The sequence below is a fragment of the Eptatretus burgeri genome, chromosome 12 (assembly GCF_056783735.1).
Source record: "Eptatretus burgeri isolate ZD-2024b chromosome 12, Ebu_testis_v1, whole genome shotgun sequence".
Classification (NCBI taxonomy): domain Eukaryota; kingdom Metazoa; phylum Chordata; class Myxini; order Myxiniformes; family Myxinidae; genus Eptatretus; species Eptatretus burgeri.
Window position 1 is genome coordinate 89,290,426 of NC_140972.1, and position 27,155 is coordinate 89,317,580.

Consider the following 27,155-nt stretch of genomic DNA (forward strand, 5'->3'; position numbering starts at 1 on the left):
TGAATCCTCATCTTGCTTCACGTAAAGGGTTGGTAGTGGGCTGAATACGCCCGATAATTAATCGAACCGTCGAGGTCGACGATAACACCGCTCGGTTATTCTGATAGTACGGAACGGGTCGCTTAAGTGGCCCGTGTCCGAAGTCGACCTGCGGCGAGGTGCGATCGCCCGGTCTACCCTCCGCGTGGGTACTTAGGTAGGTCGAATTTGGCGAGCAACCCTATCCCACGCGGGGGCTGATTGGCTCGATCGCGGTGAGACCGAAAGGTCCACCCGTGACTGGTTCCCGGCGTTAGTCCGAGAGGGTCACGACTGGATTGTCCGTCCGGTGGGCGACGTGCCGCGATTCGAGTTACGTGGCCGTCAGCACGCCGGCGGGCGCGGAATCCGCAACAATATGAACCAAAGTTATCCCAGGTCTTTTTGGAACACATTATCCTCTTTTTCTGGTGGCGTCTTTTTCCTCTTTTTCTGGGTCCTATGTGACTTGTGTTTGTGTCGTGGTCTATGAGGATGTTAGCATGTTATTTCTCTAATGGTATGTTGTCTGTTGTAGTTATTGCTGATTATGAGGGCGATAAGCCACTGTTGGAGTTGGTGATGCTGTTTATGGTTTTGTACAAGTGTTTGGTGGTGATGAAGTGGTCTTGTGTGCATAGAAAGGAATTCCAGTTTTGTGTTTTTTTTTCACTCTTATTTTGTTATTGATTTCTGTGTTTGTTGTTTCCATCCTTTCTACTGTGTCTGGTGCTATGAGTGTTGTGTTTTAAGTTGTCTCGTTTGATGAGGTGTGTGATTTCTGGCAGGTACTTTGGTTGTATTTTTTGAGATTGTCCTTTGGAATGGGTGGAGCTGTGGATGCCTCCCAGGGGCCAAGCCATGGACGCTCCAGGAGGCGGAGTGAGTCCAGACAGTGAAGGGAGGAGCCTGGATCACGCAGGTACGGTGCGTCTGAGAGGCTCGTGGTCTGACGGGAGCCTGGGAGAAGAAGGCTGAGGAGTGCTAACAGTGGGAGAGCCTGTTGGAGTAGTGTCTCTGCGGAGGATCGAGTTAAAGGAGAATTGTGAAGGAGATTGTTTTGCTTTCATACCTCTGCCTCTTTTGTCGTGCTTGCAGCCTGTTCGTTGTACCTGGATCCTGCCGTGTGTCCTCATTGCCTGTTCGTCTAACTTAGAGATTTCTAAAATCCTCATTTTTCATCCGATTTACTTTGTATTTGAAGTCACTGAATTCAACCAAAAGGTCAACATAGGCCAAATGTCAACAACTAAGGCAGAATTTCTGAAATCCTCAATTTTCATCTCATCGACTTGAAATTTGAAGAGGATTTGCACATCAGGTCACTGAATTCAATGAACAAGTATTTTTGAGGTCAACATCTCGGCCAAAAAGTCAAGTCATTTCTAAAATTGTCAATTTTCATCCATTTGACTTGAAATTTGAAGAGGATTTGTGTATTTTGTCATTAAATTCAACCACCAATTATTTTTTAAGGTCCAATTTGTTTTATGGATTTCGCAAGTATCGTGTTATGCATGACATCTTTCTTCTTTGTTTGTCCGCACAGAACATGTGTTTTTCTCTGCAACCGCTTGTCGGATTGAGACAAAATTTTCACCATAGGAGCGACTACTCATGAAGAATGTTTTAATGATAATTATGACATCATAGCTCACGTAGTGTGGCAGCCATGTTGGAAAGAAGGAAAAACTTTGAACCTCTGTATCTCTGAAACCACACAAAGGAAAAAAAATTGAAACTTCAGACATGGCAAGTCCCCCTCATGGGAAATAAGCGATTTTTTTTTTAATGATGTCATAGGTGCCTTTGTTATGACGTCATAACTGCATACATAGAATGCTTCAGCCGATCAGTATGAAATTTTTTGAGGATCATCAGGTGCGGACCAATGAGAGAGAGAGAGAGAGAGAGAGAGAGAGAGAGAGAGAGAGAGAGAGAGAGAGAGAGAGAGAGAGAGAGAGAGAGAGAGAGAGAGAGAGAGAGAGAGAGAGAGAGAGAGAGAGAGAGAGAGAGAGAGAGAGAGATAGATAGATAGATTGTGGGGGAAGGAGAAAGGCAGAAGTGAACGGGGAAAGCTTGGAAGAGCAGGGACGCAAATAGCTCGTGAGAGAAGAAGAGGCCATAATGAAATGCAACGTAATTTGCCTGTAATCGAACGTTCGTGCCTTGAATGTTTATGATCGTGAAGAAAAAGCAGAAAGGCAGAAATGAATGAGGAAAGCTCGCATGAGCACGGGCAAAAAGCTCTTGAGCAGATGGCTCAGAGAGCAGAAAGGCTGAGTGAAGCAGAAAGGTAGCAGCGAATGGGACAAGCTCGCATGAGCAGAAGACTGAAAAGGTTTGTGAGGTACAAAGAACAAAAGAGTGTGAGGGTAAACAAAGGAAGGCTTCACAAGCAGTTGGTGTCGAGCTTCTGTGGAAAAAAGGACACTCCTTCCACGAGCGTCATCCTGCCCTCTTGATCCTGTCAGTGACGAAGGATGAGGAAGGTGAACAGCAGCACCTCATCGACGGGGGCCTGAGGAGGAAAAATCTGAGGCAGAGGAGGGCGAGTCGCATAACTGGGATGCCAGAGAGAACTCACCTACTGGGTCTGGGCACCTGAGGGACATGGCTGCGTGTCCCCATTGCGTCACATCGCTACTGCCCATCTTCCCCATTCATTTTTCTCCACATTCTCTTGTATGTTTCAGCTCTGTGAAGTGAGGGAGAAGTCTTTTGTGTAAGTAAGATTGAAGAAGTATACATGTTATGGTTAAATCTGCTCTTTTGTGCCTTTTTTGCTTTCTTGCTTGCTTGTACTTTTATAATAAATAATGTGTTTGTTGTCATTTCCAATCCGTCTCGGTTGACTTTTCCTTTATTGGTCCGACACGGTGCAGAAGTGTAGTTAGATGGGAAGTTGTACCCCAATAATTTGCTTTGTTACCAGCACACGCTCACTAACGCTCAGCAGCAATCCGAGTGTGCGCTGAGGGCACGTGACCCCAATTAACCGGCCATCCACAGGTAAGGTATCACACGAAGTAGTGTAACCCTGCCCGGATTGGCCGTGCCAATTGGTGTTCGTGGTTGCCCAGCAACATACCGGTGCGCAAAGTTATCTGTGTCTGTTGGCCTCAGAACCGGGCGTTCGTGAGGGATTCAAGTGCTTCCCTTTATGGCAAGCCTCGACGCCCAGATCCGCGACAATATATAATATATGGACTGTATACACCAACTAGAAGGGCACTCGGTGGAGCGCATTACCTCTGCCACGTAATGCCTGATCCATGAGAACATATCGGGCCCAATACATTTTTGAAATATGTCATACAGTACTATTTTGTTTTTGGCCCTATTGTATCTCTCAATGGTGAAGAATCACTTAAATTCTAGTCGTCGGATCCAGATCCAGATCTTCACCAAAATCTAATCAGTTCGTCCGTGTCACACACCGAACATGTCCACAAAATTTCATCCGGATCCGTCCACAACTTTTTGAGATATCCGATACAGAAACAGACAGAAAGGGGTATATAAAAACCTCACCTTCGGTGGCAGAGGTAATAAGTGTGTGTGTGTGTGTGTGTGTGTGTGTGTGTGTGTGTGTGTGTGTGTGTGTGTGTGTGTGTGTGTGTGTGTGTGTGTGTGTGTGTGTGTGTGTGTGAGACTCCAAAACCATGAAACTTAGCAGCCTGAATCTTCGCATGCATATGAAGGGAACTCCAAAAGAGTGCATAAATGAAAATTGGGTGTTTGGGTTTATTAAAACACCCCCTTTGAATATAATTAACAGCCTTATTTAATTATCCTTTATCAAGGTGTCATCCTTTGGTCGGCTCTCTCTCAGCTTGCCAGGGTCTAAATTCGCCATTTTGTTTGGCCGATTCAAACATGCCTTGATTTTGAAACACTATCTACTCTCACGGACTAATTAAAGTATGAAATCAACATATTATATCTGATTTGAGAATCGGATATCGTGGACTAAATAAGTGTGGACTAAATCTGGAGTGAAATCTGAAATTTTTAATAAATTCCCGATTTTTAGAACCAAGTGTATTTATTTAAGCAAATAATTAAGCTTAATTTTTTTTCTACTGTTCGGACGATTATCTTTAGTGAAGAAAAGATTAAGGAATGCGTATAAAGTGGAACTTAATTAAGTGCAATGTCATGCTCTATAACCTGTTTTTGCAAGTCATGACAAAACAGTCCACAGGTGACTTTTTTGTTTTCAGCAATTACGTAAGCAATTTTCTTTTTCTGTTTTGTGATCTGCTTTCATCACAAATATTAATATAAACATGCTAATAGTTGCTGTAATATATTAAATCAGCAGTTGGAAAACGAAGAGGTACGTAGACAGCACACACGGACTTAATATATGTATGTTTCTCCACACACGAACAAATGACTCTTCGTGGGGTGTGTGCATGCCTGCATGCTTGGTCACGTGTGCGGTATGCTGGTTTCGCAGGCGCACAATCTGAATTTTAACTTCCACCCGGGGCCAGGGTGCGTGGCACTGTGTAGGAGGTTATGGGGCTGTCTCGCAAACCATGTGCTACTGCACATGGGGAGCAGACGTGCTGCAGCACTGAAGCCACGTAGGGAGCAGACGTGCTGCGGCATCGAAGTCACGCGGGACGTGCCACGGTGCAGTGTGGGTGTGGGGAAATCCATGCATGTGTGCGAATGAAAGGATGAGTATATCTCCGGTGCGCATAATCAGTAAGCATGCACCGTGAGGACATTGGAGGAATGCGTATGGGTGGAGGACATGCATGTAGGCAGGCTTTTGCCAGGTAGATAAGCATGGGTTTAATTTTTAAATGCTTCCACCTGGTTTTATATAGAATACGGCGGTTAAAAAGAAAACATTGCTGTTTGGGCACATTTCATCACCCCCGGTAACACCCTGGTACGCTGCCTATCCTCCCCTAATACGGCCTTCCCTCACACTTCCTTTCCTTTCCCTTACACTGCCTTCCCTCCTCATGCTGCCTCCCTTCCCCTAAAACTATCCTCCTCCAAAACCCCCTCCACGACTATACAACTCTCCGGCACTCAAGGAGAGGAAGGGGTGTCAAAGAATGGATGAATTGGACAAATGAACACTGTTTTTTTATTCGCAGTTGGAGCTGCTGCTCGGCTAAATTCTGCAATTCATCTCAGGTTGAGATTTTCTCGAGCTTATTGTATGTGTGGAAATTTTTAAAAGGCATTAAAACGCATGGATTTTTTGATGATTGAAGGAAAACGCCCTTCCTTCCCTTATGCTTACCTCCTCCCAAAGCCCCTCCAACCCCCACTGACATCTCTGGGCAGTGTCCAGGCATTGTTTAGTTACTTTAGTATGACCCGTTTGAATGTGCAGTTTTAACTTACCCAATTTCGTTCAATCCTGTACTAATGCCGGCAGAAGGGGACCATTCCCCCTATCAAATGCATGTCCAGAACATTGCCTTCCCCCTTCCATATATATATATATATATATATATATATATATATATATATATATATATATATATATATATATATATATATATATATATATATATATATATATATATATATATATATATATATATATATATATATATATATATATATATATATATATATATATATATATATATATATATATATATATATATATATATATATATATATATATATATATATATATATATATATATATATATATATATATATATATATATATATATATATATATATATATATATATATATATATATATATATATATATATATATATATATATATATATATATATATATATATATATATATATATATATATATATATATATATATATATATATATATATATATATATATATATATATATATATATATATATATATATATATATATATATATATATATATATATATATATATATATATATATATATATATATATATATATATATATATATATATATCCTGGTGTGTTGGCGCAGTGGTTAGGGCAGCGGCTTGGGATCCAAAAGGTCCCGAGTTAAAGCCCCGTTGGGCCACTGAATTAATACACCAGGGGGTTGACTCAGCCTGTCATCCTTCCGAGGTCGGCGAAATGAGTACCAGTGTACTGGGCCGGTGTATACCCCGGTTAAAATAGGTGTACCATATCCGTGTCGTAAGAGGCGACCAGGGTTGTGTCAGGAAGGGCATCCGGCGTAAAACATGTGCCAAATCACTATGCGGATCATACGGATGATCCGCTGTGGCGAACCCGAACGGGAGCAGCCAAAAGAAGAAGAAGAAGATATATATCCAAAGAAATCAGAGATAAAGTGGTGTAGAAGCACCATTCAGGAGAGGGGTATAAGAAGATTTCAAAGTCCCTCATTATCCCTTTCAGTATGGTAACATCCATCATTAAGAAGTGGAAGATGTATCATGCTCCCCAGATCGGGTCACTCATCCAAACTCAGCATCGGGGCATGCAGGAAACTGGTTTAGGATGTCACTGTAAATCCAAGAATGACTTGATCTGTTGAACCCTGAGCTCTTTGGACTTTTGGCTCCACCACCCTGGGCTTCCTGGAGAAAAATCAGGCCACTCGTGTATATGGAGGTTTGAATAGCGGCTGATAAAATGGCCACTAGGGTTCAAAGGGTTAAAAAAAAACCTGAAAAGGCTCTTTCATGGGGATCGGTGTTCATCAATCAACAATATCTCATTCCCTTCACAAAGATGGCCTCCATGGACAGGTGGCAAGAAAGAAGCCATTACTGAGAAAGATGCATCTAAAAGCTTGTATGGTGTTTGTGAAAACGCATCTTCATGACAATACAGGCTTGTGGAAAAAAGTTTTGTGGTCAGACGAGATAAAAATTGAACATTTTGATCTAAATTCAGTGTTACGTCTGGCGTAAGCCGAACACTGCACATTACCCAGTCAACACCATCCCTACTGTCAAGCATGGTGGTGGAATCATCATGTTATAGGGCTGCTTTTCAGCAGCAGAGATGGCAAGCATGTCAGGATAGAAGGGACAATGGATGGTGCAAAGTTCAGGAGAATCCTTGATGAAAACCTGCTCGAATCGTCCATGAATCTGAAATGGGGTAGCGGTAGGAGGTTCACATTTCAGCAGGATAATGATCCGAAGCACAAAGCTAAAGCCACACTAGAGTGGCCGAATAAGAAGAAAATAAATGTTCTTGAGTAGCCCAGTCAAAGTCCTCACTTGACCCCAATTGAACATTTATGGCGAGACTTGAATATTGCAGTCCATCAACGATCACCATCAAACTTGGCACAACTACAGTAATTTTCATGTGAAGAATGGGCAAACATTTCACAATCTCATTGTGCAAAGCAGGTAGAGACCTACCCATAAAGACTCATAGCAGTCATTGCTGCAAAAGGTGCTTCCACTAAGGGACTCAACACTTTTGCAACCAATGAATTTTGATTTGTACAGTTTTTTTTTGTTTTTTTTTTACAGGTATTCCTGACATGCAACCTTCTAAAACTATAACAGTGTTTAATTTGATCTCATCAGTTATCAATAAAAAAGATCATTTGGTAAAACTGTTTCTACATCATTCGTAATTCATCTAAATGTGCCATTATTGGTAGAGGTGAATGCTTTTGCAGGCCACTGTAATTTGAATGCTTTCACTGTAAAGAACTTGCTCTTTAATAATAATAAAAAATGCCCTTTGGTGGACAAAAACGGTCCCAACAAAAAAACAGTTCCTTTGGTGGTGGTTGTCTCACCTGGATTTGAATCTCAATTGCGACGATGTTCCCAGTTCCCTGGGATTTGTTGTAATGTGGTTAGACTGCAGTATGTACCTTGTAATTGTGTAGTTGGAGGGGTCTCAGGATTCTCTCTGCTTGTGGTCACAGATTGCAATTGTTTATGAACAGGGTGGTGGAGTGAAATCGATGCTTTAACAGGGTAGTGTGACATCTTTAAAATGCCATACCACAGGGAAACTTTGATCACAATTATTGCTTTGACTGGATAACTGGTGCTGCCTACATTTGTTACTGTATAGCAGGGACATTGCTAAGATTGTTTAATCATGGAATGTGTGCGGCGATGGGAATTCATGTTGCAAAGAATGGCGAAAGCTTTTCCGCAGTCTGGGCATCGATAAGGTTTCTCTCCAGAATGGGTTCGCAAATGGCTGATCAAATGCGGCTTCTGGTTGAACTGTTTGCTACACTCGCTGCACTTGTATGGCTTTTCACCTGTGTGAGTGCGCTGATGGCACGTCAGGTTGCACAGCTGTTTGAAGCTCTTCTCACAAAAATTGCATTGGTAGGGTCTCTCTCCAGTGTGGGTTCGGGAGTGGTAAAGTAGTGATGACAAACCAGTGAAACATTTGCTGCATTCTTCACATTTGTAGGTCTTCTGTGCGAAATGTGAGCGAGCATGAGCATTCATGTTTGAGAGCCGGTGAAATCTCTTGCCACAGTGCTGGCACGGATGAGGCTTTTCTCCGGTGTGTGTATGCCGATGCTGCATCAGCTGCACTTTCTGGGCAAAGTATTTCCCGCATTCTTCGCACACGTAAGGCTTCACCTCGGCGTGAATCCGCCGGTGACAATTCAGTGTAGATCTCTCGGCGAATGTTTTTCCGCATTCTTCACACTGATAGGGCTTCTCGCCGGTGTGTGTGTGCCAATGTTCCTTGAGCGAGATCAGCTGACTGAACTGCTTTCCACACTCGCTGCACTGGTAAGGTTTTTCCCCTGTGTGAATGCGATGATGGCGTGCCAGGTTGGAGGAACTGCCGAATGATTTTTTGCATTGTAAACATTGATACGGCCTCTCTCCCGTATGCACGCGACAGTGCTTGTTCAATCTGTATGGGTGACTAAAGTGCTTGCCACACTGTTGGCAAGTATGTTCCTTCAGACTGTTGGGTCTGGCATTCTCAGACTTAACATCTGTACAGGCAACAGCTGGCTGAGCTCTTGGTTCAATTAACATTTCCTTCAGCTCCTGGTAAGTTTCATTCTGCAGAGTTTGCACATCTGGTTGGAATGCCAGTGAAGGAAAAACAATTGCATCTGATTTACTTTCTCCGTTTGGTGTGCTTGTGTTCTTTACAACAAGCTTTCCTGGTCTGCATTCCACACTAGCGTTAAGGCCCAAGTCATGTCGGCAATAAGAATGGATTTCGAGCACGCTTTTTTCAGATACACAGATACTACCTTGCTCTGGTAAACTACCATGCTCCTGCTTGCTTGAAGATTTACTGTCAGAGTCATCGAACTGGAACCTCTTTCTATCACCACGTACGAAGCACTCAGAGTTGCAGGTCTTCGGGAAGCATGATTCCGCATTATCTTCCAAACCTGTGCAAAATCATACGTGTTAATGGTAGCTCATTACAGGTATATACTTTAATTCCCACTTCAGTTTGAAGACCAAGGGGATAAAGTCTCAAAGACAAATAACTATCGAGGACTAATGTATGGACAGAGTGAAGACTTTGAACAATACCTGATAGCGTTGCATTGGGCAAAAGCTTGCGGGATAACCGAGATGTATGCACACTCACCTTTGGGCTGCCTAGCCTGGAATTGAATCTTGATGCAGTTATAAACTGTCACCCTAGTCTTTCATAGGCAGGACAATCCATCAATGTGAACCTTCCATCGGATGACATTAAACATACCTGCCAGCACTGGTCATTGGTGGATGTTGAAGATATCAGTGTCTTTTCTAAATAGTAGGCAAGTTATCGCCAACACTGAAGAAATTCCAAATTCTTGAAATGTCCCATCAAGTACTCTGCATGGGAGTGACAATCTCGACAAACATTTCTCAACTTGTGATACACCCTGAGTTGTATTAAGCTTCCCCCCTATGGCATCAGGGAAGGCTTGTTGCTGTTGTAGGGTTTATTTCTGCAATTAGCACCCCCAATCTTTAATGATGCCGCAATTTCTTCGACCCCCAGGAGTACTAAAACACCATTGAGGAAATTATTTTTCCTTTTAAAATTATTTTTATGCCTCCGGGAACAAAGTCGCCAGTAGCATTATGTTTTTGGGTTGTCGGTCCGTCTGTCGTATGTCCATGCAAATTTTCTGTTTTCCCTCCAACCACTTATTCGATTGACAATTTTTTATCATGGATGCCACTACTCATGGAGAATTTTTTAATACTTATGACGTCATAGGTCACATGGGGTGCAGCAATGTTGGAAAAACAAAGATTTTAGACCTCTGTATCTCCGAAACCGCATCATGGAAAAAATTGAAACTTGGCAACTGGCAACTACTCTGCATGGGAAATAAGGGTGCTTTGACTACGACATCATCGGTGAAGTGGTATCCTGGTCAAAATTCAACACGTAGAATGCTGCATTCGATCAGTATGAAAATTTGTGAGGTTCATCTAAGGATAGATTGGTTGAGAGAAAATTATCTTATGACATCATCGGTCTTGTGGATTGGCAGCCATATTGTTTGTTTTTTTAAAATGAAGAAAAAAATTCTCCAGAACGGCTTTTGAGATCTCTTGGAGCTGGCTTGGACTTTTGGAATGAATTTTTCATCAATAATGTGAATATAAAGTATGCGGGGTTGGCCTATATTTTTTTGACCTTGACCTAATGTTAAGGGCACACCCTAATTATAATCATTTTTCACAATAACTCTATTAAAGTTTGGCCGATCAAAACGAAATTGCCCTCTCGAGAGAGCCGAGAGCAAGTCACATTTAAACTTCATTAACATCATACCCCTCTGGGTTAAAAGTTAAGGTCTTGCACCCCGAGGAGTACGAAACCACCATTAAGGTTTTTCTCCCTTTCTTCTGCCAATGTCCGAGCTGTATCTCGGAGCCAGCTGGAACTTTCAGAATTAAATTTTTCATCCCCATCCTCCCTCCCTCCCCCCATCCTCTCTCCCCTCTCCCCCTTTACCTCTCTCCCCTCTCCCTCTCCCATTTCCCTCCCCCTTTCCCACTCCCTCCCCCTCTCCTCCCTCCCTCCCCATCCTCTCTCCCCCATCCTCTCTCCCCGTCTCCCTCCCCTCTCTCTCTCCCCCTTTCCCCCCTCTCCCCTTTCCTCTCTCCCCTCTCCCTCTCCCTCTCCCTCTCCCTCTCCCCTTTCCCTCCCCCTTTCCCACTCCCTCCCCCCTCTCCTCCCTCCCTCCCCCATCCTCTCTCCCCCTCTCCCCTCTCCCTTTCCCTCCCCCTTTCCCACTCCCTCCCCCTCTCCTCCCTCCCTCCCCCTCTCCTCCCTCCCTCCCCCATCCTCTCTCCCCCTCTCCTCCCTCCCCCCTCTCCTCCCTCCCCCTCTCCTCCCTCCCTCCCCCATCCTCTCTCCCCCTCTCCTCCCTCCCTCCCTCCCCCATCCTCTCTCCCCCTCTCCTTCCTCTCTCCCCCATCCTCTCTCCCCCTCTCCTTCCTCTCTCCCCCATCCTCTCTCCCCTCTCCCTCTCTCCCCCTCTCCCCTTTCCCTCCCCCTCTCTCTCTCTCCCCCCTTTCCCCCTCTCCCCTTTCCCTCCCCCCTCTCTCCCCCTTTCCCCCCTCTCCCTTTCCCTCCCCCTCTCTCTCTCCCCTTTCCCTCCCCCTCTCTCTCTCCCCCTCTCTCCCCCTTTCCCCCCTCTCTCACCCCTTTCCCCCCTCTCTCCCCTCTCTCCCCTCTCCCTCCTTCCCCCCCTCCTCCCCTCTCTCCCCCTCCTCCCCTCTCTCCCTCCTTCCCCCTCCCCCTCCTCCCCCTCCCCCTCCTCCCTCTCTCCCTCCTTCCCCCTCCTCCCTCTCCCTCTCTCCCCCATTCCCTCCTTCTCCTCCCCTTATCTCCACCCCTCCCCTCCCTCCTCCCCTCCTCCCCCTATCTCCACCCCTCCCCTCCTCCCCCTATCTCCACCCCTCCCCCTCCCCTCCTCCCCCTATCTCCACCCCTGCCCCTCCCCTCCTCCCCCTATCTCCACCCCTCCCCTCCCCTCCTCCCCTATCTCCACCCTCCCCTCCCTCCTCCCCTATCTCCACCCCTCCCCCTTCCCTCCTCCCCCTATCTCCACTTCTCCCCCTCCCCTCCTCCCCCTATCTCCACCCTCCCCTCCCCTCCTCCCCCTATCTCCACCCCTCCCCTCCCCTCCTCCCCTATCTCCACCCCTCCCCTTTGACTCCCCCTATCTCCACCCCTCCCCCTCCCCTTCCTCCCCTATCTCCACCCCTCCCCTCCCCTTCCTCCCCTCCCCTTCCTCCCCCTATCTCCACCCCTCCCCTCCCTCCCTCCCCCTATCTCCACCCCTCCCCTCCCCTCCTCCCCCCTATCTCCACCCCTCCCTCCTCTTCCTCCCCCTATCTCCACCCCTCCCCTCCCCTCCCTCCCCTATCTCCACCCCTCCCCCTCCCCTCCTCCCCCTATCTCCACCCCTCCCCCTCCCTCCTTCCCCTATCTCCACCCCTCCCCTCCTCCCCCTCCCCCTCCCCTCCCCTCCTCCCCCTATCTCCACCCCTCCCCCTATCTCCACCCCTCCCCTCCTCCCCCTATCTCCACTTCTCCCCCTCCCCTCCTCCCCCTCCCCTATCTCCACCCCTCACCCTCCCTCCTCCCCCTCCCCTACTCCCCTATCTCCACCCCTCCCCCTATCTCCACCCCTCCCCCTCCCCTCCTCCCCCTATCTCCACTTCTCCCCCTCCCCTCCTCCCCCATCTCCACTTCTCCCCCTCCCTCCTCCCCCCATCTCCACCCTCCCCTCCCCTCCTCCCCCTATCTCCACCCCTCCCCTTCCCTCCTCCCCTATCTCCACTTCTCCCCTCCCCTCCTCCCCCTATCTCCACCCCTCCCCTCCCCTCCTCCCCCTATCTCCACCCCTCCCCTCCTCCCCTATCTCCACCCCTCCCCCTATCTCCACCCCTCCCCCTCCCCTTCCTCCCCCAATCTCCACCCCTCCCCCTCCCCTCCCTCCCCATATCTCCACCCCTCCCCCTCCCTCCTCCCCCTATCTCCACCCCTCCCCCTCCCTCCTTCCCCTATCTCCACCCCTCCCCTCCTCCCCTCCCCCTATCTCCACCCCTCCCTCCTCCCCCTATCTCCACTTCTCCCCTCCCCTCCTCCCCCTCCCCTATCTCCACCCCTCCCCTCCCCTACTCCCCTATCTCCACCCCTCCCCCTATCTCCACCCCTCCCCCTCCCCTATCTCCACTTCTCCCCTCCCCTCCTCCCCCCATCTCCACCCCTCCCCTCCCCTCCTCCCCCTATCTCCACCCCTCCCCCTTCCCTCCTCCCCCTATCTCCACTTCTCCCCCTCCCCTCCTCCCCTATCTCCACCCCTCCCTCCTCCCCTATCTCCACCCCTCCCCTCCCCTTCCTCCCCCTATCTCCACCCCTCCCCCTCCCCTTCCTCCCCCTATCTCCACCCCTCCCCCTCCCTCCCTCCCCATATCTCCACCCCTCCCCCTCCCCTCCTCCCCCTATCTCCACCCCTCCCCCTCCCCTCCTCCCCCTATCTCCACCCCTCCCCTCCCCTTCCTCCCCTATCTCCACCCCCTCCCCTCCCCTCCCTCCCCTATCTCCACCCCTCCCCTCCCCTCCTCCCCCTATCTCCACCCCTCCCCTCCCCTCCTTCCCCTATCTCCACCCCTCCCCTCCTCCCCCTAACCCTCCCCTCCCCTCCTCCCCCTATCTCCACCCCTCCCCTCCTCCCCCTACCCCTCCCCCTCCCCTCCTCCCCCTATCTCCACACCTCCCCTCCTCCCCCTACCCCTCCCCTCCTCCCCCTATCTCCACCCTCCCCCTCCCCTCCTCCCCTATCTCCACCCCTCACCCTCCCCTCCTCCCCCTATCTCCACCCCTCCCCTCCCCTCCTCCCCCTATCTCCACCCCTCCCCTCCTCCTATCTCCACCCTCCCCCTCCCTCCTCCCCCTATCTCCACCCTCCCCTCCCCTCCTCCCCCTATCTCCACCCTCCCCTCCCCTCCTCCCCCTATCTCCACCCTCCCCTCCCCTCCTCCCCCTATCTCCACCCCTCCCCTCCCCTCCTCCCCCTATCTCCACCCCTCCCCTCCCCTCCTCCCCCTATCTCCACCCCTCCCCTCCCCTCCTCCCCCTATCTCCACCCCTCCCCTCCCCTCCTCCCCCTATCTCCACCCCTCCCCTCCCCTTCTCCCCTATCTCCACCCCTCCCCTCCCCTTCTCCCCCTATCTCCACCCCTCCCCTCCCCTTCCTCCCCTATCTCCACCCCTCCCCTTCCCCTTCCTCCCCCTATCTCCACCCCTCCCCTCCCCTTCCTCCCCCTATCTCCACCCCTCCCCTCCTCCCCCTATCTCCACCCCTCCCCCTCCCCTCCTCCCCCTATCTCCACCCCTCCCCCTCCCTCCCCTCCCCCCTCTCTCCTCCCCCTCTCTCTCCCCCTCCCCTCTCTCTCCTCCTCCCCTCTCTCCTCCCCCTCCTCCCCCTCTTTCTCCCCCTCCTCCCCCTATCTCCACCCCTCCCCTCCCCTCCTCCCCCTATCTCCACCCCTCCCTCCTCCCCCTATCTCCACCCCTCCCCCTCCCCTATCTCCACCCCTCCCCTCCCCTCCTCCCCCTATCTCCACCCCTCCCCTCCTCCCCTCTCCCCTCCTCCCATCCCCCTCCCCCTCTCTCCTCCCCCTCTCTCTCCCCCTCCCCTCTCCCCTCCCCCTCCCCTCTCTCCCCTACCCCTTCCCCCTCTTTCCCCCCCTCTCTCTCCCCCTCCCCTTTATCCCATCCCCCTCTCTCCCCTCCCTCTCTCCCCTCCCTCTCCCCTACCCCTTCCCCTCTTTCCCCCCTCTCTCTCCCCCTCCCCCTTTATCCCATCCCCCTCTCTCCCCTCCCCTCTCTCCCCTACCCCTTCCCCCTCTTTCCCCCCTCTCTCTCCCCCTCCCCCTTTATCCCATCCCCCTCTCTCCCCCTCCCCTCTCTCCCCCTCCCCTCTCTCCCCCCTCCCCTCTCTCCCCCCTCCACTTCTCTCCCCTCCTCCCCCTCTCTCCCCTTCATCCCCCCTCTCTCCCCTCCCCCTCTCTCCTCCCCCATCCTCCCTCCATCCTTCTCCCATCCTCTCCTCATCCTCCCTCCCTCCCTCTCCCTTTTCTCTCCCCCTCCCCTCTCCACCTCACTACCTCCCTCCCCCTCCTACCCTCCCTACCTCCCCCTCCCTACCTCCCCTCTCCCTCCCTCCCTACCTCCCCTCTCCCCTCCCTCCCTACCTCCCCTCTCCCCTCCTCCACACCTCCCCTCACCTCCTCTCCCCCTCCCTCCTCGCCCTCCCCTCCCCCTTCCCCCCCTCTTCGAACCCTAACCCTAACAGCTTGGGTGTGTGACAAGAAGGAATTGTTTAGATTTTGGTGAAGACCTGTATCTGGATCTGGATGGTAGAATTTTAAAAACGATTCTTCACCATTCAGAGATTGGGCCAAAAACAATATATAGCATGATATCTCAAAACGTTATGGATGGATTCGGACAAAACTTGGAGGATGAGTTGGGGAAGTGACAAGAACAAGCCGAGTAGATTTTGGTTCAGGTCTGGTTGCAGATTTGGCCTATTCCTATCAATGGGATACAGAATGTAAACTGTTCAGCCTGATGAGTTATGCACTCTATCGAGTGCTGTTCTAATTATTATCATTGTATTGCTCAGGTCCAAATCTAACTCGATGTACAAAACACATTATTTACAATCATAAAATTGCTTAGCACTAAAAAATATAAAAACTGTACTGGAATACAATTGATACTGTAAAAGAAAAACTGAAACATTGCTCTTATTTTGAAATATTCACAAGCTCAAAAACACTCATCCCACTCCCCAACCCCACACAATTCAAAAACTTTAAAAAAGAGCAACTGACCTTGACCAACTAACAGAGTTGCCTCTTGTGGGTCAACATCATTGCTGATCTCCTGTGAAGTTACTTCTATTGTAAACCCCGTTTGTTCAGTTCCAGCACCTGCAAAAGGTATTGTAATGTTTTTAAATACATGAGGTGTAAATAGGTTCAAACAATGAATAATACCCCTCTCCCTTCCTGTATGTTTAAACAATCGTAAACAATGGTTATAGTCTATTGCAGTATTTGAAATATTATCTGAATTGTGCAACCATTCTCAAGATATAAATGATGTTTCTAAATGGGTTGATTTTAAAATAAATTAGAACTGCCACTTTATAACTGCTGGCAGTGATGACCGGGTACCCAGTCCGTCCGCCTTTGATACAACATGGGACTTTCTGCAGATGACAGTCGCAAAGTTTGGCATTGAAAGGATAAGCGGTGCCAGAGAAAACATTATTTAATAGTGATACAAACACAGGCCTGCTTCGAGACGGCATGGAACAGATGAGTTACGAACCGGGCAGCACAAAGCATTCAATTTCGTTATTACTGGCTTCCAGATTCAAATAATTAAATAATTCTGGCTCCCAAACCGCGTGACCGATCAGGTTGAAATTTTAAACTTTTATTTCGCATGTCACCTGAATTATAAATCTGAAGTTTCGCATATATAGAGGCAGCGGTTCCAGAGTAAACATTAATTAATATTTATCCTTCAATCCAAGATGGCGGCCAAACCATGTGACTTGTGATGTCATAATTTGCACCACGTGTGCAAACACGATGGTGGATGATAACTGCAAATTTTCGCTTCTCCAGGTTAAGCAGTTCCAGAGAAAACATTATTTAATATTTTTCTTAAAACCAACATGGCTGCCAAACCCTGGGCCCGATCGCGTTGAAATTTCAAACCCTCATTCCGCATGAGCGTTCCACCATAAACTTGATGTTTCACATTTATTGATGCAGTAGTTCCAGAGTAAACATTAATTAATATTTTTCCTTCAATCCAATATGGCTGCCAAACGTTGCATCGTACCTCAAAAGGGGGTGGGAACTTTTTATTCGTCATGGAGAGGCGGTCATAGTGGTGGAGTTTCGCCTGGATCTGTTCAGCCGTTTCAGAGAAAAAGACGTTTGAAGATATTGTTTTTCAATCCAAGATGGCTGACGAACCATGTGACCTATGACATCAGAAATGTATATTCTGCTTCCAACTGGGTATTGGAACACGTACGTGAAGTTTCGTGTTAATCGGTAAAGGTGCGTTTTTCAATCCAAGATGGCCGCCAAACCATGTGACGTGTGACATCATAATTTTTACCAAGCGTGCATACTGCCTGCTAGATGATAATTACAAATTTTCGATTCGTTTGGTTAAGCGGTTCCAGAGAAAACATTATTTAATATTTTTCTGAAATCCAAGATGGCGGCCAAACCATGTGACTTATCAATTCGAAATTAACAAACTTATATCGCCTTCCTGTCCCGAATATAGTTCTGAAATCTCCCCTTCATTGGGCCAACGCTTCTGGAGAAGAAGATGTTTGAAGGTTTTCGGGTTTTTTCAAGATGGCCGCCAAACCATGTGACCGATCAAAAACAAATTAACAAACTTGAGAAAGGACCTCATGGGGAATATATCTGTGAAGTTTCGTCTTCATCTGTCTTGCCCTTCTGGAGAAGAAGATTTTTAAAAAATTATTCATTTTCAATCCAAGATGGCTGCCGAACCTTGTGACCGAGGATATCATGAATTTAAATTCTGCTTTCCATCGTCGACCCGAACAAGTGTGTGAAGTTTTGTGTAAATCGGATAAAGTCTATTTTTCTATCCAAGATGGCCGCCAAACCATGTGACTTCTGAGGTAAAAATTTTTACCATGTATGCAGACTTGAGCGAGGAAGGCACTTGCAAATTTTCGCTTCGATGGCTTATGAAATACCAGAGAAAACTTTATTTAATATTTTTCTTAAATCCAACATGGCGGCCAAACCATGTGACCTATCACTTTGAAATTAACAAACTTGCATCGCATACATGTCACTTAATATAGTTCTGAAATCTCGCCTTCATTGGACCAGCGCTTCTGGAGAAGAAGATGTTTGAAGGTTTTAGGGTTTTTTCAAGATGGCCGCCAAACCATGTGACGTATCAACAACAAATTAACAAACTTGAAAGAGGACCTCAGGGGGAATGTGCGTGTAAAGTTTCGCCTTAATCTGCATAGCCGTTCTGGAGAAGAAGATTTAAAAAAAAAAACACTAAAAAACAAGATGGCGGCCGAATTACGTCATCGATGACGTCAAAAAAAAACATTTTCGTCAGTGATTTTTGGCGTAGATGATGCTCAGAATTTTTCAGATTTTTCCCATATGGCGTTCTACTTGACGAATTTTCACCGGTATATCGCTTCACCTATGACGTCACGAAAAATCACACGTGTTCCCCATAGGGAGCTTAGTAAAATGTATCAAACGAAAATTTTTTCCATTGCACGGTTTCCGAGATACAGATGTCCAAAGTTTATCGCTTTTTTCAAGATGGCGACCGTACCACGTGACCAATGACGTCATAATTATAACGTGATTGTGCTATCAAAAAAGATACATACTATGGTGAAAATTTCCTGTCGATCGGACTTAGTGTTCCAGAGAAAATGATTTTTAAAGCGAAAAAGGGTGCAAAATGCCGGCGGAAGAATAATAATAACTAGAACTGCCACTTTATAACTGCTGGCAGTGATGACCGGGTACCCAGTCCGTCCGCCTTTGACACAACTGATACAACATGAGACTTAAATCATAGCCGCAAAGTTTCGCATTTATCGGATAAGCGGTGCCAGAGAAAACATTATTTAATGGTGATACAAACACAGGCTGCTTCGAGACGGCGCGGAACGGACGAGTTATGAACCGGGCAGCACAAAGCGTTCAATTTCCTTATTACTGGTGAACAGATTCAAATAATTAAATAATTCTGGCTGCCAAACCGCGTGACCGATCAGGTTGAAATTTTAAACTTTTGTTTCGCATGTCGGCTAAATTACAAATGTGAAGTTTCGTATATACAGAAGCAGCGGTTCCAGAGTAAACATTAATTAATATTTATCCTTCAATCCAAGATGGCGGCCAAACCATGTGACTTGTGACGTCATAATTTTCACCACGTGTGCAAACAGGATCGGAGACGATAACGGCAAATTTTCGCTTCGCTAGGTTAAGCAGTTCCAGAGAAAACATTATTTAATATTTTTCTTAAAACCAACATGGCTGCCAAACCCTGGGCCCGATCCCGTTGAAATTTCAAACCCTCATTCCGCATGAGCGTTCCACCATAAACTTGATGTTTCACATTTATTGATGCAGTAGTTCCAGAGTAAACATTAATTAATATTTTTCCTTCAATCCAATATGGCTGCCAAACGTTGCATCGTACCTCAAAAGGGGGTGAGAACTTTTTATTCGTCATGGAGAGGCGGTCATCGTGGTCGAGTTTTGCCTGGATCTGTTCAGCCGTTTCAGAGAAAAAGACGTTTAAAGATATTGTTTTTCAATCCAAGATGGCTGACGAACCATGTGACCTATGACATCACAAATTTATATTCTGCTTCCAACTGGGTATTGGAACACGTTTGTGAAGTTTCGTGTTAATCGGTAAAGGTGCGTTTTTCTATCCAAGATGGCCGCCAAACCATGTGACGTGTGAAGTCATAATTTTTACCATGCGTGCAGACTGCCCTCTCGATGATAATTACAAATTTTCGATTCGTTTGGTTAAGCGGTTCCAGAGAAAACATTATTTAATATTTTTCTTAAATCCAAGATGGCGGCCAAACCATGTGACTTATCAATTCGAAATTAACAAACTTATATGGCCTTCCTGTCCCGAATACAGTTCTGAAATCTCCCCTTCATTGGGCCAGCGCTTCTGGAGAAGAAGATGTTTGAAGGTTTTCGGGTTTTTCAAGATGGCCGCCAAACCATGTGACCGATCAAGAACAAATTAACAAACTTGAGAAAGGACCTCATGGGGAATATATGTGAAGTTTCCGTCTTAATCTATCTTGCCCTTCTGGAGAAGAAGATTTTAAAATTTATTCATTTTCAATCCAAGATGGCTGCCGAACCTTGTGACCTATGATATCATAAATTTAAATTCTGCTTTCCATCATCGACCCGAACAAGTGTGTGAAGTTTCGTGTAAATCGGATAAGGTCTATTTTTCCATCCAAGATGGCCGCCAAACCATGTGACTTCTGAGGTAAAAATTTTTTTACCATGTATGCAGACTTGAGGGAGGGAAGGTATTTGCAAATTTTCGCCGATGGCTTCTGGAATACCAGAGAAAACATTATTTAATATTTTTCTTAAATCCAACATGGCGGCCAAACCATGTGACCTATCACTTTGAAATTAACAAACTTGCATCGCATACATGTCGCGAATATAGTCCTGAAATCTCGCCTTCATTGGACCAGCGCTTCTGGAGAAGAAGATGTTTGAAGGTTTTAGGGTTTTTTCAAGATGGCCGCCAAACCATGTGACATTATCAACAACAAATTAACAAACTTGAAAGAGGACCTCAGGGGGAATGTACCTGTAAAGTTTCGCCTTAATCTGTCCAGCCCTTCTGGAGAAGAAGATTTTTTTTAAAAAACACTAAAAAACAAGATGGCGGCCGAATTACGTCATCGATGACGTCAAGAAAAACATTTTCGTCGGTGACTTGAGGCGTAGATGATGCTCAAAATTTTTCAGATTTTTCCCATACGGCGTTCTACTTGACGAATTTTCACCGGTATATCGCTTCACCTATGACGTCACGAAAAATCACACGTCTTCCCGATAGGGAGCTTAGTAAAATGTATCAAACGAAAAATTTTTCCATTGCACGGTTTCCGAGATACAGATGTCCAAAGTTTATCGCTTTTTTCAAGATGGCGACCGCACCACGTGACCAATGACGTCATAATTATAACGGGATTGTGCTATCAAAAAAGATACATACTATGGTGAAAATTTCGTGTCGATCGATCTTAGGGTCCCAGAGAAAATGATTTTTAAAGCGAAAAAGGGTGCAAAATGCCGGCGGAAAAAGAAAAATAATAATAAACAGAAGAAAAACAATAGGGTACCCTGTACTCACAGGGTACCCTAATAATGCGTAATAATAAACAGAAGAAAAACAATAGGGTACCCTGTACTCACAGGGTACCCTAATAAAAAATTAAATGAAGGTTCATCATGAAATGGTTTTATTATATAAATAAATAAATAAATAACTGGTACATTTTGCATAGGCAAAAAAAAAAGAATAAAAAAATATGATCAAGGATTTGATTCCTCCCTGTAAACTCCAAATTATTTTACCTTCCTATTGCAAAGAAGGGGAAGGAGACTAAAATTAAAGATGGTGGGAGGGGAGTGAACTGCCATTAACAATTTGTGGGCATCAGTGGGTGGAAACAAAATGTCAAACAACAACAACACTGCCATGGAGGAGGTACAAGTTCCCCATAATCAGGACCTTCCAAGCTCAACTCAAACTGACCAGAATCCGTTTGAGTCGTTCCTCCAGTGGGCAAAGGACGCAAGTCTCCATTTTCAGGTTCTCCATCCTCTGTTCCCACCTCAGATTGACTGCTTGAATGAATGTTGAACAAGGGCAGCTTCTCAGATGCCAGACCAAACTCTTGTGCCAAATTCCGAAGCAGAGATTTGAGAATGTCCAGTAGACACCCGTGGCCCTTTTTATGATGAAGACATGCTTCTTGCTCAGAGCAGTTATTGTGAGGATCGGGATTCAGCAGGCGCCGCAGCATGGCGTATGAGCCAAATAGCAGCTTCTCTTTGGCTATCGAGAGCAATTCAGCCCTCAGTGAGAAAGGATCAATGCAAGATAAGAGGACCTCATGGTCTTGAATTCCAATTTGGGAAACTAGAGTTTGAGCAATGTTTGACTTCACATTCTGAGAGTCCAGCCATTGCAGAAGATCCTTGGAGGAGCAAGATGGTGGAAGTGCAGACAGGGCCACTCCCTTACTTGCAAGAGGTAGTGGAATGTTCTCTGCAAAAGTACGTGAAAAAATCATACAAGTTGTGTCTTAAACACACCACAAATCTCTTATTACATTTCATTTAAAGTGTTCACCGACAACATAGGATCATTTAATCACTCATGGTAATGAATAACATGAAACCACGACAATTTACATGATCGAATAAGTAGTGTTTGAGCTCAAAGCAATAAATAAGGGCTCTTATTTTCAACAAAGTGAAATATCAATTTGGAATAATGGAAAATAAATTGGGCTGGTAAAATGGCCGAGAGATACGTACACTCGCCTTCAAGCTGTCTAGCCTGGGTTTGAATCCCGACCCAGCTATAAACTGTCATCCCGGTGTTTTGCAGGCAGGGTGATTCATCAATGTGTTTGTGCCGTCCCTCGGATGGATGTTAAACTAGGCGTCCCATCTGCTGCCATTAGTTGGTGAATGTTAAAGAACCCAGTATGTCTTCCAAAGAGCAGGAGAGTTATCGCCGGTACCATGAACAAATTACAAATTCTTGCCCTGACTGACAACTAGGAAGGCTACGGCAAACCATCTGGCATATCCAAACCACCCATTATAACCATTGCCAAGAGACTGCTTCAGCAGTATTGACCCTCTGTGAAAAAATACAGCATATTTGATTGAGGAGACATCAATATAATTTTGAATTACAACTTGAAAGTGAGGAACCCGTCCTTACGGACGGACAAGTTAATTGCCCCATTGTATGCGACTTTCAAAATCTTCCATGCCTGATGGGGGGGGGGGGGTCCATTCAGCACTATGATTACACCTTCTCCCCTCTGACCAGACTCTTCTTGCGGGGCAGGTCGACCTGCTGCCAGCACAACACTCTCCCCTATCTGGTGCAATGTTTTCCCGAACCACTTGGTCTTATGGAATGCAGCCATTGTGATGCCACACCTACCCCATTCACGCACTATCAAGTCGACTTTATGATCATCCGTTTTCACAGTATCCATGCCCTGTCTTTCTATTTCCACTTGTCCTTCAAAGACTAACATTGATCTAACATTCCATGTTCCTAAAATCCATGTCGCATCCACTTTGCCTGCTTTCTGTGCATGATGCGGACCAGCCTGGGAGGTGTCCAAATCCTCCGCAGGTGAACTTATGAAGTGACAGAATCAATCATCGTACACTGTACTTGCACCTGCATTAATCCTCACAAGCAATGCGATAGCCCCGTTAGCCAGGAATGCCCAAAACACACACACACCTACACTGTAACATAGTTAGTTATTACTGTCGTTTATATAAGATGCCATATAAAAATTACATATGCAATGATGGGAGGAGATATACATTCAAGAGAAGCTGGATTAATTTGGGGGATAAAAGAGAGGGAAGATGAAGTGTGAAGAAAAAGGAAAAGGTGACGAAAGAAAAAGGTATTATCGATATTGGAGAAAGGAGTCAGGGGAAGGGAAGGGAAGGGAGGGGAGAAGAGAAGAGGGATAAATCAAAATTGCAATTTTGGTTCTGTCATATGTGGAGTTATCCTAATTGGTGGAAAAGAAGGGAAAGATATTACAGTACCAAACAGTAAGTACTGGCTGGCACAGTGGAACTGCCAAGACCTGAATCTTCTCTGTCTTTACTTTTGGGTGTGTTGTAAAGACTCACCTCCCTCCTCCTCCTTCTCCTCCTCCTCTTCTTGAAGACTCTCCATTTTTGGCTGGTACCAGGTCAAATTCAAAACATTAAGTTTTTCAGCTGCAATGCATAACTCTCCTCTCAATCTCTGGAAAAGGGATGCAAGGAAGTCTAGCAAAGGTGGACCGATAGTTCCAACCACAAGACCTGCTCCACCTTGTTCTGAGAAGCAATTATCATGCTGATAATGTTCGACCAGACGCCGCAGCATGATATAAGAGCCAAACGGGAGCTTCTTCCTTGCCTCAGAGAAAAGTTCAGCCCTCACCGAGGGACATTCGATGCAAGCCTGAAGAACTTGGTGCTCTCCAATTCCCAAATCTGAGACGAGAGCTTGAGCAGCATCCGAATTCAAGCCCCAAGTCTCCAACCAAGGTAGAAAGTCTGAGGTGGAACAAGGTACTTTAACCTCCAGCCATGTTGGCATCAATGGACACATAGTAAAACTTTTACATAGATACAAAGACTAAATAGTATTGGGCTTAAACGCAAGTCTAATGGAAGAATAAAAGCCATACAAGGCATTATCAGTGATAAGTTTCAGCAACTGGAAGTTGACAAAGGTATACCAACTGCCGTGAGAATCAACGTAACACTGGGGTTTCGGGCAATAGCCCCGAAGTAAAAGCAATATAGGAAACTTTGCGATAAGTTTATCTCATCATTCACATTACCAGTGATGTTCTAAGAGTGTGAGGGGCTCTTTCTGTGTATAAGACGTAAACATTTTCTCTTCCTTCTTGTGAACCCTCTCAGATTCCATTTTGCAGATGACTCCACATTGTTACCCCTTCCCTCGGCAAGGCACTCGGTCTCTCTCCAAATAATTAATTAAACCCCCAAAATCCAGGCTCACTGCTCACCTTCACCCATTTATTCCTTTTTTTTTTCTCTCACCTATGGAACCAACTCCCCAGTCTGTTCAGTCCCATTCTTCCCCCCAGGGCTTCAAGACAGCTGTTCACCACTACCTCAGGTGATCCCCAAAGCATACTCATCTCTTCTACCCCCAAATGCCCCCATTCCCAAGCTATCTCCTTTTCCCAGGTTATTGTGATTTCCCCCCTCTCCCTCACCCCTTTTTGTTTGTTCCTTGTTGGTTGGTTTGTTCCTTTTCCTCCCCACTTTCCCCTTCCTCTTCCTCTTCCTCTTCTTGCTGTGTTCAATTCAGCTTGTATGCTTCTTGTTCACCCTCATGCGTCTTTCTGCCCCTTTCCTTGAGACTCGACCATGTATATAAAAAACATCCTCAGAACTACTTACAATTGCAAAGTCTTTTCCACAGCTAAAAGGACTACTGCTCTCTGCCATGGCCGAGGACCTCATCATCATCATAATCATCATCGTTTTACAGCCATTTCCATACTTGCATGTGTAAGCCATGGTTCCCCTAATGACTGCTTTCCAGGCTGCACGATCCCTTCCTAGTCCTCTTGTTAGGCCTTTAACTCCAAGATCATCTCTCAGCAACACATCCCATGTTTTCCTTAGATGGCATCAAGCTCTCCTTCCATTCACATTCATATTTATACACCTCTTCACACAGCTGCCTGCCCCCCACCCACAATCCTTTCCACGTGTCCAAACCATCTCAACCTACCCCTACACATAACCTCACTAATGCTTTCTATACCTAACCTATTTGTTAATTCCACATTTGATTTCCTATCCGTCAGTGTCACATCACACATCCACCTCACCATTCTCATTTCATTTTGTTCACACCTCCGTTCATCCTCCTTTTTGATCACCCATGTTTCGCTGCCACACCTCACATTTCTAACGCAAGCTGCATACAGTTTTCCCTTTAATTGGAGAGAGGTCCCTTTCGAAATCAATAGAGGTAAAAACTCCCAAAACCTCCTCCAGCCACTTCTAATTCTTGCAATTACTGCTGCCTCCACACCACCACCTGCACTAATCATATCACCAAGGTAACATAAATTATCTACACATCCTCGGAAACTAACCTTTCCGCTCTAACTGGAGTCACTTGTTTACCTGCACAAATGGCACAATTGAGCTCAGGAACCACTTGCAGTTGACCCCTGATGCCACCACACCTCTTGTGCACCCAGAAGTTGCAGGATTTACACAACACTGAATTGCTACTTGCACCTTTTCTACAGACAGCACAGAACCACCTCTCTTTTTTTCCACACTTCCTTCTCCCACACCAGCATTGCATATATGTATCTCCTAGATTATGTGAAATCTAAAGCTCTCAAAATTATTTGTCTCCGATGATGAGGCCGAAATACAAGGTCTGTTGTTTTCACATCGCAAGCAGGTCAGTGCTCTCTCTGTTTTCCACCGTTTCCTCCCTAATATTGCTCCCTCTGCTCTGTCTTTGTCTTCCAACCCTCCCAATAGACTCCAAGATGCAAGTGTTCTTTCAATAACGTCCTCCTGGTTAAACTTCCAAAATACAGGATGAACACACAACTCAACTCTTTCATTCCTCGCTGCTCTCATCTATGGCATCACCTTGCACAGGCTATGCTGTCTCGCTCTTCCCTCAAGGACGTCAAGCAAGCAGAGCACCACCATGTATTGTCATCACCGATTCTGCCCCATTTTCATGATGATCTCCAATAACCTGTCCTAACCAAACCATCTTACTTCCTAGTTTCAGAGTTTCTTCCCCTCCTCTCTTTCCTTTTATCCTGTTTGTTCTTTCGATTGATGTTTGGCCCACTGCTAGAGATATACATAAACTGTATATACCTTGCTCTTGCATGAGCCTCGCTTAGCTGTAAAGAAAAAAAAAATAATAAACCTTGATATTTCAATAAGTACGTCAGTAAAAGAAATTTGCTGCTATCCAAAATACACAGTTAGTCTTTATTACCTTACGGGTGCCTACCTGTGTGTGCATGTGGCTGGTCCATTTCCAGGAACAGGTAGTCTGTATCAAAAGGGTTTCCAATTATCTCGGTGAGGCAGTCTTCAGACTGCCCCAGAAACTTTCCTACATCAAGAAGTCAGTGGGTTTCTCGCACAGCACCTTTGCTTTATCCAATCAGGTTTGTTGTACCTGAATAAAAAAGGTACCCAGCAGATATTCCTTGCAAATATTTTAGAGAAGACGAGACATGATTTAGTAAGCATTTCAAAACAAAAACAATGCGATTGAACAGGATTAAATGTCAGTTTCCAGATTGAAATGAAAAGTTGACAATCCACTTTGTTTTTTTTTTGTTTTTTTAGAAAATCTTTGGTGATTATATGCTTTTAATTCCAAGTTAGGACCATCAAGGTCCGAATACACGTCCACTTCTGGAACAGATCATGAGAACATTAGTTTGTTCAGAAAGATTTTTCAAACGAATCCTTTGGGAATCAAATATCTACTTCACACCAAGTCCATTGAACCAATAAGTCATCAGAATATGAAATTGTTCAAGGGAGGATAAGTTATTTGGAAACACTTCTTCATTCTGCAATTTACAGTCATTTTTTTTTTGGAACAATTTGTTAACATGTTTGACAACGTCATCATTGATATATATATATATGTATATATATATATATATATATATATATATATATATATATATATATATATATATATATATATATATATATATATATATATATATAT

The 27,155-nt window shown here is 45.9% G+C and overlaps 1 protein-coding gene and 1 long non-coding RNA gene across 6 annotated transcripts in view; one reads left to right on the plus strand and one right to left on the minus strand.

Annotated features, from left to right (window-relative positions):
- The window catches only part of LOC147016101 (uncharacterized), a 37,768-nt gene extending 11,387 nt beyond the window's left edge, over positions 1-26,381 (plus strand). For 2 of the 3 annotated variants that reach the window (XR_015050001.1, XR_015050002.1), the window contains exons 2-3: positions 807-940; positions 25,925-26,381. This is a non-coding gene — a long non-coding RNA (uncharacterized LOC147016101). Of the gene's footprint in view, positions 1-523; positions 941-25,924 lie in introns of those variants that run through there. The other variant, XR_015050000.1, reaches the window with a different exon arrangement.
- The window catches only part of LOC147016102 (uncharacterized), a 30,258-nt gene continuing 9,081 nt past the window's right edge, over positions 5,979-27,155 (minus strand). For all 3 annotated transcript variants that reach the window (XM_085848832.1, XM_085848833.1, XM_085848834.1), the window contains 5 exons: positions 26,418-26,588; positions 23,522-23,935; positions 21,372-21,887; positions 15,833-15,931; positions 5,979-9,354 (listed from right to left, as the gene is read on the minus strand). In XM_085848832.1, the coding sequence (XP_085704958.1) occupies positions 8,057-9,354; positions 15,833-15,931; positions 21,372-21,887; positions 23,522-23,935; positions 26,418-26,442 (2,352 nt within the window). In that variant the 5' untranslated portion in view covers positions 26,443-26,588 and the 3' untranslated portion in view covers positions 5,979-8,056. The remainder of the gene's footprint in view (positions 9,355-15,832; positions 15,932-21,371; positions 21,888-23,521; positions 23,936-26,417; positions 26,589-27,155) is intronic.